This window comes from Heterocephalus glaber, unplaced genomic scaffold, assembly GCF_053883595.1.
Source record: "Heterocephalus glaber isolate CG9 unplaced genomic scaffold, H.glaber_assembly_v1.0 deba00001538, whole genome shotgun sequence".
NCBI classification, from domain to species: Eukaryota; Metazoa; Chordata; class Mammalia; order Rodentia; family Bathyergidae; genus Heterocephalus; species Heterocephalus glaber.
Window position 1 is genome coordinate 40,484,305 of NW_028258333.1, and position 12,543 is coordinate 40,496,847.

Here is a 12,543-nt window from a genome sequence, read left to right on the forward strand (position 1 = left end):
AACTATATTACTAAGGACAAAATGTTGCCCCTTTCCATTGTGGAAGTGGTCCCAATGTAATAAACTTGTCACCAGGTTGATCATCCCAAGTAATGGCAGTGGGGGCTCAGTGTTGGTCTCTGCTGCTGGCAGACTGGGCATTCATCAGTGGCCACAGCCAGGTAAGCATTGTACAGAAGTCTGCATTGCTAAGCCTATATGTAATCTCTGTCTCTGCCACCATGGGCACTTTGTTGATGAGCCCACTAGGCAGTGACAGCTAGGGAAAGAGGCTATCTGATATCTACAGAAGAGGTCATCCATCCCAGTCACATGATTGCCAAAGTTCTCCTCTGCTGAGGTCAGCCCTTGGTGAGCATTCATGATACACAAGTATCTTCACCTTTTGTACCCATTCAGAGACATCCATCCACATAACTCTTTCTAATAATGCTTTTTTTTTTCAAGTCACTGACAATCCAGCCAAACCACTGGCTACAATCTATGGATCACATAATCATACATCTGTACCTGCTTTATTTTAAGCAAACTGTATGTACTCTGCCCAAAGTTTTTCCCTCTGGGAAGGTTTCCCTTTATCACTGGCCTTTTAGGGATGTCCCAGAAAGGTGTAAGAGCACTGCGGTTGTCCACATCTGGGTGGTGACTGTATATTGTGCAGAATCATCTATAAACCAGGCCCTTTACTACTGATTATAAGGAACTATCTATAAGACCACAGGTGCAGGTAGAAGCAAGACAGCAGTAAAATAGGAGTGGGGACCATAAGCATTTAGGCCACTTCCTGTAAGTTACTTGTGCCTTCAGTGTCTGCTTGGGCACTATTCCATACACATCACTTCCATTTGATGATAGAGTGTTGCCATGAATGCTCACCCTGGTGGCTTGCAGTAACAGTTCATAATGGGCAGCACAGGTCCTATCGGTGGACCATGATCAAACATTCAGTGTCATCTATTAAGACCTATTAACAGATCAAGCACTATCTCTCAAAAGGCAAGTAGTTATCTTTGGATGATGGTAGGCACTGCTCCAAAATCCCAAAGGTGTGTGCCATGATTCACTTATAAAGCCCTACCACAGGCTCCGAAACTGCATCCCTATCTGCTACTGACACTGAGAAAGACTGGATCTGCTAAATCATACAGCTCAGGTGGCATAGCAGCCAAACAGCAACCTGGCTCTGTTCCACAGCGTTCCTTTATTCTGGGATCCATTCAAAATTAACACCTTTTCAAGGTACTTGGTGAATGGGCCAGAACACACCTGAATGAGGATGCTTCTGTCCCCAAAATCCAGCCCCACTAGTAATTGTGCCTCTTTCTTGGTTGTAGAAGTGAACAGTGCAACCACTTAGGCCTTCATTTTAGAAGAAATGTATCAGTAGGCCCCACACCACTGGAATCTTAGAATTTCACTCAGGTAGAAAGAAAGTCTGAATTTTAGTTAGATTTCCTTTCTACTCTATTCCTTCACTTTAACAATAGATACTCTAGGAAGCTGGGAGTTCATTTTGCATTTTAATTCAGCCAATCCCAGGATGAAGTTCTGCCTTTGATTTTCAGGGATTTTAGCCCTGCTGAGAAGACTCTTTCTGAGCACACCTAGAAGCACTTAGGCCACTTATGCTGTGCTTCATCTGGAAATTCCAATTCCTGAGCTCATTCTTTTATTTCCTCCTTGGTCCAGTGGCCAATCAATGCCATTAGATTCCTAAGTTTTCTAAAAATCACTGAAGGTTTCATATTATGTCATTCACAAACATACATAGAAAAAAACTGTTTTACAAAAAGAAATGACCTTCACTTACTTGTGTTGATCAGAAATTGATTTGACACACCAGGATGATCTACGTCATGTATTGCACTGGCAAAAATTGCTGCAAGAATCTCCAAATCTGTAAACACAGCCTGGAAAAAAATATTATATATGATTGTTCTATAGTGATATGAATGGAAAATATAAACAATTGAGAAATAACTTTTAGAACTCAGATAATAAAGCTTCATAATATATCATGATGTATTAGAAAGTCTTAGAGAATTACCAATTTTAAGTATAATTTTGTAAGAAAATATTTTATCTGTATGATCAAAAACTTTTTCATTCTTTTAAAATAATATAAAAATTCTCTGAAATTATTTTTAAAGAAAATATTTTATAAGCAATAAAATTAATTAGGACAAGGGTATTTTCTTTCATCCAAGCTCAATTCTCAGCCTCAGCACTGACATTTTTGTGCCAGATAACACTTCGTAGCAGGGTGTCCTATATATTATGGCCTCTACCCGCAAACGTGGTAGTAGCATGTACAACCCAAAACATGATAGTTGTGACAGCCAAAAATGTCTCCAGACATTGCCAAATATCCCTGTTCACTGGTGGGAGGAAAAAAAGGGGGAAGGAGATAAATCAAGTCCAATGGAGAACCACTCACCCAAGTGAGTTTTTAACACAATTTTACAAAGAAAACAAATCCAAAGTATATAGAAAAGAAAATCTATTCCCCTAAATGATTACGGAAATCAAATTCCTTAAGTAAACACTTAATGGAACAACTTAGGATTTGGAAAAATTAAAGTATTTCCTTCTAAGAAATTTTATGGGAAATATCAATGTCTTGTTTATATTTAATATAGTCAGGTTAATAATCAGATTCTTTGAATTAAAAATACAAGAGCCATCAGACTCTATTTCAAGAAAAAAAAAACTGACCAAGTCTAAAAGCTAGACGTGCTTTATGAAATGTCCACGGGTCATTTCAAAGAAGCAGTATTACAAACAAGTGAATCCCTAAATCTCTGATCAACTTTCACAGACAAAATTCATCACTCAACTGTTTATTAATCACATTTTTTCCTCTACAAATCAACATACTTCCCATGAAGCCAATTACTGTTTGCACTGCAGACCCTTCAGTTTGTAAAAGTTTAAGAGCCCTTTATGAGTGGCAAGTTAGTGTTCTTAAAATTTTAGAAAAGAGATTCACCTCCAAAGCAGGTGTGGATAATAGTACATGAGTAGACTGAACAACGTCGGCAGCATGGATGTTGTTATGATAGGCCACATCAGCATGGTAATGGTCTTCCAGAGTCATAAGATATGTAATTAAAGTGTCTACTGGAATTTTAAAAGTTTTTAATAAATCCCGCTCCTGTTGGAAAAGAAATCCTGTTAACATGTTTGTCTTTATAAAATAAACAAACAAAAAGAGGTTCTATGGAGTATGTGAGGAAAAAAAAAATCACACATTAGTGTGCCCTATGGATAACCCAGAAACAGAAATAGCACTTTCGCATGTCTCCTGAGGGAAACTGAAACATCTGGAAAGCTCCAGTTCCAGAAAATGGGATAAAACCATAGCTGAACTGTCCTAAGGTTGCTTTATCAAAGTTGGAGGAGTCAGGAATGAACTGTGGACTGTAAGGGTTCCTGTGTCCCTGCTCAAGCACCCAGGACCCAGCCCCTGGGTAACACCAGTTGAACCTTAACATTTGCTCTAGGGGGATAGCTTCCTACTCCACCTCAAGGCGTAAGCCGCAGCCTCAAATTCTCATTTAAATTCTCCTTGAGCTGGGGCACAGGGTCCAAAGAATGACAAATGGATATATGGACAACACAGCAAAACGCAAAAAAACAGACTGAAGAAATAGTTTGAGATTATCTTTTCCATTATCTATGCAAGTTGGGGTCATGGAGATGATTTCTTTTTTTTTTGGTACCAGGGATCAAACTTGGGTCCTTGAGCTTGTGCAACAGGCAGCGAAACCACTGAGCTAAATCCCCAGCCCCTGGAGATGATTTTTAAACTACTGTTTTAACAGACTGCTTTGATATATATCACAACTTTGGACAAAAAATAGCAAAATTGAGTTACTTGTGTTTTACCCACATTTCACCTTTCTGTATCTCTGTCCCTTGTTAAAGGAACAAGTAAGAATTTTAAAAGTAGAAAAATAAGCAAAAGAAGGCAAGTAATAAGGAAGACAAAATGCATGCAAAATCCACATTCTAGAAAGCAAGTCCTTGAATAAAAGAAACATGGTAGAAGTCAATTATGTTACCTGAAAAATGGTGTGCATGATAACAGTCAGAGGCCGGTTACCAGACAATTCAGCTATTCTGAAAACATGAAGACCCCATTTGTTTACATCTTCTAGTTCCTGGGGTTGAAAAAAGATACCAAAATATGAGTCAGTGGAAGAACGTGAGGCAGTGAACACAGCATTTAAAATTACTGACTTTAATGCAAAGATGGTTAGATTATTTCAAACAATGATTCATTTTAAATGTAATGCATGCACCACTAAGTAAAACTCACTTAAATGTAATAACAATTGAACAATATTACTTTATGATTTGGACAATACATCAGATTCACATATTTTGAATATCAAATCTCAAAGCACTTCTTCAGTGGATAAAATTTATACAAAGAAACTGTTGTTCTACTAAAACTCAGAAGAGATGGTAGACTTCTCTTTTTAAGGGAAAAAAACAATGAAGTTGCAAAAAAGTATATACAAAGCCACCTTCTAAATTCACATATTAATAAAACACAAATAATTTATATTTAAATTTAATGCATGTATAATTAAATTATTATAATTAAATGCATTTTATAAAGTGCATTCCTATCTTCAAAAAAAGAAAATAAAGCCACATACAGTAATGAATTTTCCACCCATGTAAAAGAGAAGGAATCAAAATTCATGCAAAGGCATCATTTCATACTTAGAATAAATGCTCTTTGAAATCATCTTACCTTGGCCAGGACATCTTCTTGTTCTGTTTTTACTCCAAACCTTGGGATACTTGAATTAGTCAGACTAGAGCTATGCATCAACTTCTTCACTCCACTGATCTGAGACATTGGTCTTTTCTTTTTCTCCTTTTCCTTCTGAGTTGGAGAAGGAATTTCCACTTCATGTTGCTTATCTTAAAAATTTAGAAAATTTTCTACATTATTAATTCTACTTGTTTTTATAATCATAATATGCATAATCAAACAGATTTTAATTGATCACTATGCATTCTAGGAAATGTTTCAAAGTAATACTTTTCCTTGTATTTACAATTTGATGTAGACTTATTTTGAGATCCTCAAAACACCAAATTAAGCAAAAAGCAAACAAACAAAACATACCACTAACTCGATATAAAATGTGTCCAGCAGTTAACTTTTGATAGAATGTCCTAATAAAATATTTGCAAGACTTATGAAAACAGGTTTGCAGAAATCAGAACACTTGGTTATTTCCACTGTTCACCAACTCCTCCTGTTTGAAATCCACTCAGTGGCTTGAAAATTGCTCTTGCCACAACTAAGGACTTCAGTTTCAACACATACTTTAAAATGGTAGAAACTTCATACACAAATTAATAAAAACAGAGATGTGTGAACCTAACAGCTAACATAAAATATGTCATACTGTAGGAAATGAAACAGCATTTCTGAATGAGTTGCTTTTTGTTTCTATACTACAGTGTGATGAAGACTATGATGTAACTAGGTTTTATGGGGACCACAGAGAATCCCAAATATCATTCAAGAATTGAGTTTCCACACACACTACTTGCTGTTTTCTATTGTAAAAGAAATTCCAGGAATATTCATCCACCATTGAGGGCAGTGAGCAACCCTAATTCATCTGTGCAGATAGTACATGTTCAATAAATATCTAATAATATGCTAATTAATTGTTAGAAAAAGTTTGGTTTGAAAATAAATCCAAACAAACAAGATAAAATTATTGACTTATATGTATTGTATTTTATTTTTGCAAATGAGGCAGAGGGATTGTGCTAGAATACTATATTCTCAATTATTGCCAGCAAACTTTTCTCTAGTAGTTGTGCTGTTTTTGCACACCACGTAGTTAAGTTTGGTATCCATTAGACTTTCAAGGCATCAAGGGCAGAGACCATTTCTAATTTATCATTAAATTTATAGCACCCAACAATCTGTTGAATGTATGCCTATATAAAAATAAATTTTACAGTTCATTACTATGAAAAAAACCACCTGGAGATATAGCTCAGAGGTAAAGCACCTGCTTAGCATCCATGAGACTATGGGTGTAATAGCCAGCATCACTAAGTGAATATATAATGATAATTTACTGTCATCTCATATTGTAAGTTTTAGAGGTATACTGTCTTAAATTATTAATATGAAGAATAAAAACAAATGGAATTTAAAAACTCTATTTGGTTTCCAAAATGAGCTGGTATTTCAATCTGTCTCCAAAAAACAAACAATCAATTTCAAAGAAAATTCAAAATTTAATGTTGTTATTCTCACCTAAGAATGTATTTGATATATACTCTGACACTTGATTTCCAGATCGACTCATTTCAGAGAGATGGGTGAGCTCCCGATTAAGCATCCTTTTAAACTGAAAAACAAAAAGGCAAAATGAAATAACAGAAGAGGAAATTTTAAGTGAAATAACATGAGCATACTTTGAGGCACAGGAAGATACACTGAGAATTTGGAGCAGTAGTACCCCATAGAACTTTCTGCAGTGTGGAAAAACAGTGTGTTGTCTGTGACAGTAGTCACTAGGCAGATATACAAATTAAGCACTTAAAATGTGGCTAGTGAAAGTGAGAAAATGAATTTTGACTTTCATTTAATTTTAATTGTCTTCAATTCAAATGGTCACAAGGGGCTCTCTGGCTATTGTACTGAACAGCAGATTTTGACACTCAATGAGATTAATTGTAAAAAAGAATTTAAAAATTAAGAGATATTATTAGCATTTACAGAAAAAAATTACAACTTATAAACACAAAAGTATTGCTACACAACTCAACATGGTACACTGTTATCAATTTATCATTAGAAAAACTTAATATATAGTATTGGCCAAAGGTTAAAATCTAGTCTTTTATCCAGGGAAAAGTGCAATAGTCATCTGAATACTCTTTTAGGACTATGAAGAAATAAACTATATGAGTAAATACTATATAATATTTCCTTTTAAAAGTTCTTTTTCAATTAGGAAGTGTAAGGTTATTGGTTCTCAGAATCCAGAAAATGTGCCACTCCATTTCCCAACCCACAGCACAGAAAAAAGTCAATTTTCAAAATTCTACTTCATTACTTCACATTTTACTGAGACCATAGTGTCCAAAGATGCACAGGAATTAACCTACCATATCAGTACATAACATTCTTAGTACCTAAAATTCTCCAAGATTTTGTATTTCCCTCATCAGCTGGTTCTTAATATATCTTCTTTTAATTCTGAAATAGTCCAACTAATAAGCGTTTTAAATATGTTTTTAATAGTGTTCTTAACAGACTGTAACAATTTTTTCAATAGATACTTAACCATACAAGGCAAACACATTTTTAATAGATACTTAACCATAAAAGGCAAAAACATTTTACTCTAGTCTTTAGTAGGCTTTAAATATTTGAGTTTCACTATAAATTCTCATGTAAGTCTAGAGAGTTTATTCAGAATTTTCCAAAAAGACTGCTTCTGTACCTAATTCATACAAAGATGGCTTAACTCAAAAATAGTTTAACAAATCTCCTCCAAAGTCAATTTTATTGAGCATCTAAATTAGGTAGAGAAATTTAATTAAGACCACAAAACGATAGGGTGACAAAGAAAAATCCAAACAATAGTTTGTCGGATATAATGAATGCATATTAACATTCTCTTGCAGTCAAAAATGAAGAACTGGCCACTATCAATACAAGTTCTAGTTTTTTCTTTACTGCTTTAGGGATCTTAGTCTCAAATCCACAGACATAAATTTCATTTTCTTTCTTCATGTATTTTTATAACTTCTTTCTAATTATAATGCACATATACAACAGAAAATCTAGAAAACTGTACAGATAAAAAAGAAGCCATGTAAATCTCCACTGTTCAAAGACAACCATAGTTTAGTCATATTGTCTTCTATGTCTTTTTCTACCTTTGTACGTATATTTTTATACTGGCATCACGTGACATACAAAAACATGAGTTTTTGGGTTTTTTTGGGGGGGGGAGTACCGGGGATCGAACTCCAGACCTTGCACTTGCGAGGCAGGCGGTGGAACCACTGAGCTAAATCCCCAGCCCTGCTTGTTTTTATTTAACATTACATATTATTATCTACTGGAAAAAAGTAAAATTTGAGAATTTCTAAAAGAATATTCATTTACAAGGACATTTACAACAGTGTTCAAAATGTTTTTTGCCCATCCTTACAAATTACATTTTCTTCAGTAAATGACTGGTTATTTACCAATTATAAGGTCTTATATTTAACTTGGGACATACATAACAGGTGCCCAATATTATTTAAATTCTTTCTCCCAATGCCCTTTCTGGCATTCAGTCCCTGACTTCTGGTCCTTTTATACTGCTAGCTGATTTGTATCATTACAGGACACACAGATGAAGGGCTTTACTATAGTTATGACTACAGAGAGTGCCCCTTCATCTAATTCCATGAAAGAATTGGGGGCAGTATTCATACGAGAAACTGTGGCTATATTTCAAATACATTGTATCATGTGTAATCTCTCACAGAAGAAAATCCTAAAAACTACCTGGTCATGAAAAAGTCCTTTTATATATGAGATGGGGGAACAGTTACTGCTTGCAGCCACTGCTAGACCCTCAGCAGTCTGGTGACTATGGTCCACATTGTACTTCCTTCAATGCAACTAAACAACATGACATAAGCCTTCTGAGAACAACTGGAAAAGTTACATAGGCCAGTTTTTCACAGACCGCCTAAACTATACACAACCTGGTGTGAAAAATATGTTGTTTTATGCCCAAGCAGAAAGACTTTTCATGCTACTTGCAGATGTGCTACACAAATAATTGGATTTTTTTTTCTGGAAGAATACAAAACATGAAATTTAAGTTTTTGGGCAGTTTATATAATTCATCAAAATAGATAACAAAAGCAAAAAAATGCTAGTGAAAGGAATCTATTATGAGGACTGAATATGACAAACTACATATTCCACTGAGTATTTCTGCATCATATATATTATTCCCACACAACTATCTTGTCCTTTGTTCAAAACACAAAAACATGGGTTAGAGAAATCCTTGATAACACTTCTGTCTCCCTAATAAGACTTGCATGATGCTCCAAGGAAGTCAAGATTTAATTTTCACATAATTGTAAGAGACAATATTTAAAACAACTCTCTATTTCCCAGGGAGAGAAGATGAGGGATTTCCTAAAGACAATTTGCTAAGAGTCAGTTATAACATAAAGATATTTTCTAAAACGAATTAAAAATGTTCACCTTTTGGGTATTGATATAAAACTTTCAGTCTAGGGAAGCCAAATTAACCACAATAATGACCATGAATGCCTTCTCAACTCCTAGTTTATCTTATAAATTGGTTTTGGAGTAGTACACAGCCTGATGTACTAAAAAACAATATCCTAACCCATTTTTAAATATCAATGGAATTTCTCACATTTTGAGATAAGCATATAACATTCATTAAGAAAACTATAAAAATTACCATGAGTGGGGAGAAAAGGATAATTAAAAAGGTAATACAATCTTCCTGCAACACCATTATACAGTATTTCTGCATTAACAGATTTAAGAGACAAAATATAGAAATGCTTTTCAATAAAAACTCATAAAATGCAGAACAATTTTATTAAGCATTTTTTAAAGTGACCTCTAAATATTTTCTGCTTGTGAACTTCTCAAAGGTTTTGTTCTAAATAGTTGGAAAAAATACATATCATGGTTGGGACTAAGCAAAAAAGAGGAAGACTTGTAAGTGAATGCTTCAAGTCCTTTGTTCTCATTATGCATCAGAATATCTATGTTCAGCATTTAAGGCATAAAGTGAAAATGCAGTTGAATCTAAATGCTGCATTTTGGATTTTAGAACTCCAATTCTCTAATTTATGTTCTGCACTTAAGATGGCTAAGGAAGCAGAATACATTAATAAAATACTTTAAAATCTAATCTGTAATTTTGCATCATGTTAGTGTGTGTTACATATCCTCACAGTATATATTTAAGGAGTAAGTACAGAGCAAGTGGTAAAACGTTTATTTTTCCACGATACTCTGCTAAAAATCATTTAATATGTTATACTGCAATCCACTGAATCTATTAAAAGCTTATTTAAATGAGTACTAAACTGGTTTTATAAAAAAAAATTCTTTAAAATGAAGAAGATCAAATATATTTGTTAGCCCCTGTTGAAAGTTTCTATGGGTGTAAGTATTAAAACACACAAAATTGCAAAAATTTTCCTCAGAAAGATAAATACTAAAATTCTACATTCAAATTCTTGGAGGTGCTGTTCATAATCAAAACACCAACACAAAACCCTTCAAAACTGCATCAAGTATAAGCTGGCTAAAATCTAAGAGATAATTCAGGAGAGATATAGGAGCTTCTTATATTATTTTATATATTTTACTTAAAAATACTGGTCAAGAAATTATTAGAATCCAAATAATAAAAATCTACATATTTAAAAACATTTAAAAAAATCTAACCAATCATAAATTTAAAGGGAGATGAAAAATCATGACTATTTGAAAAACCAAAACTGAAATACATATTTGAATTTTCTTCAAATTGAAATAAATCTCAATAGTAAAGGGAAAATTTTCCTTCACAAAGAAATAAAGAAATTTTAATCTGAAAGTCCTTAAAGTAATGGAGAATGAATCTTTAAAAATGTGTTGTGACTGGCTCAAATATCCAAGGCTAAATCTCACTTGCTGAAGTGATGCATAATTTGGGACTGAAGAAGGTTTTTCAACCTCTTGCTTTCACCATGGAAATAGACCACAATGCTACCCTTACCCCAAGAGTGGACAAAAAAATCTGCCAAGCATAGGCACAATCTTATTAAATTCAGTGAATTAATTCCTTTCTTGAAATTAACAAAATAATATCATAGAAACGTTCAGTTTTACAAGCAGATAATCAAGTTTTCATTTTAATAAAATATTGGTTAAATCATGAAGTAATGTCAGTTTTTAATGCCCTCTATAGTTCTTTGATGATGAAAACATATTCATTAGGTTAAAGTTAGTACAGATGTTTAGAAAGAGCCACAAATTAACTGTATAAACTTCAAATGCTACACACTAGCTAGAATCTGTAAGTCAGAAAAAGAAATTTAGTCCAATAATTTATTTGCAATGCATTTAATTACCTTGAAATTTAAAAACACAACCCAGAGTTATACCATATGACAAACAGAAGGACTGCTGCACATTAGAATGCTATTTCAATATCCAAACTATATCTGATTAAAAACTTATACAACTTATACACTACAAAAACATGTATTTCCTAGTTCAGGTCTAAGGGAAGAATACAAAATTGTTTGGAAAGCATAGATACCATCTTGTTTGCTAAAACCATCAGTTATGTAAACAGAGTAGGCATTTTCAAAGGCAAAATAAATCTTACCTTTATGTAGCCCCAAGACACTGACAACAAATAGTTTGCTTCAGGCATTTTTGATTGATTATATGTGTAGTCAGTAAGTTCTAAAATGTGTATCTTCAAAACAATGATACTTCAACAATTTCCACAAGCCATGCTGCTTGTGGGATTTTAAAGATATCTGGTAATTAAGTACACATAAGAATGCCTCGCATTAAGTCCCATCCAGCTGTCTTCCCATTGAACACCTGCCATTTGTAAAACTCCAGAATGGAACAAAATTTAACAACTATTCTGAATAAGGAACATCCATGTAATAAAGGAATAGCTAAAGATCTAAGTGTCTGCATCTTTCTTTCCCTGAGCTCCAGGGCTGATGAATAATGTATGTCAAGATGCTTAGCTGCAAGAAAGACTAGTTCTGTCAAAAGCTACCAAATAAGGAACTGCGGGGAAGCAGAGAAGAGTGACAAGAAGCCCCTCCCAAAGAACCCCAACTATGCACCAATCACATTCCATCCCTGCTCTGTGAGGGCAGGAGGCGTGGACTCGGCAGAGCAGGAAGCTTTGTGATTGGCTGGGGAGGGCAAGCCTCTGGAGGCTTTCCTCCTCTCCCTAGAACACCATTTAATAATGGTTTCCCTGCAGCTCTGAGGCTGCCCTGTGAAAAGATGAATGGGGTTTCCCCATCCCAGACAGGGATAACGACCACTATGCTATTTAAAACCCACTCTTAAATAAGAATGCCAGTCCTTGTGGAGCCACTTAATATTCTCTGACTTCTCTTTGCTTGCACATAAAAGCAGTTCTGAAAATGAAAATCAAGCATTTTTAGGTGCCTCCTTATTTAAATCCAAAACAAGTGGTTTCCCTGGTGACGGAGATGTAACTATGGTTTTTCCCCTGTCCACCATAAAAGCGCGGTGATTGTAAAACAGGACTGACATCCAGAATGCAGCTGAAAATGATGCATTCCTTCAACTGTGCAGCATAGCTCGTCTCAGGTGCTTTTGTTTTTACTGCTATATGTGGCTGAGCTCTACAGCTTCCAAAATCTCTCTCTCTCTCTCTCTCTCTCTCTATATATATATATATATTTTTTTTTTTGGTACAGGGGACCGAACTCGGGACC

The 12,543-nt window shown here is 34.5% G+C and overlaps 1 protein-coding gene across 5 annotated transcripts in view; it reads right to left on the reverse strand.

Annotated features, from left to right (window-relative positions):
* The window catches only part of LOC101715566 (3',5'-cyclic-AMP phosphodiesterase 4D), a 276,516-nt gene that overhangs the window by 11,014 nt on the left and 252,959 nt on the right, over positions 1-12,543 (reverse strand). For 4 of the 5 annotated variants that reach the window (XM_021261384.2, XM_087189422.1, XM_087189420.1 and 1 more), the window contains 5 exons: positions 6,305-6,398; positions 4,766-4,938; positions 4,065-4,163; positions 2,990-3,154; positions 1,811-1,910 (listed from right to left, as the gene is read on the reverse strand). In XM_021261384.2, coding sequence (XP_021117043.1) covers positions 1,811-1,910; positions 2,990-3,154; positions 4,065-4,163; positions 4,766-4,938; positions 6,305-6,398 — 631 coding nt within the window. Of the gene's footprint in view, positions 1-1,810; positions 1,911-2,989; positions 3,155-4,064; positions 4,164-4,765; positions 4,939-6,304; positions 6,399-11,435; positions 12,436-12,543 lie in introns of those variants that run through there. The other variant, XM_004848494.4, reaches the window with a different exon arrangement.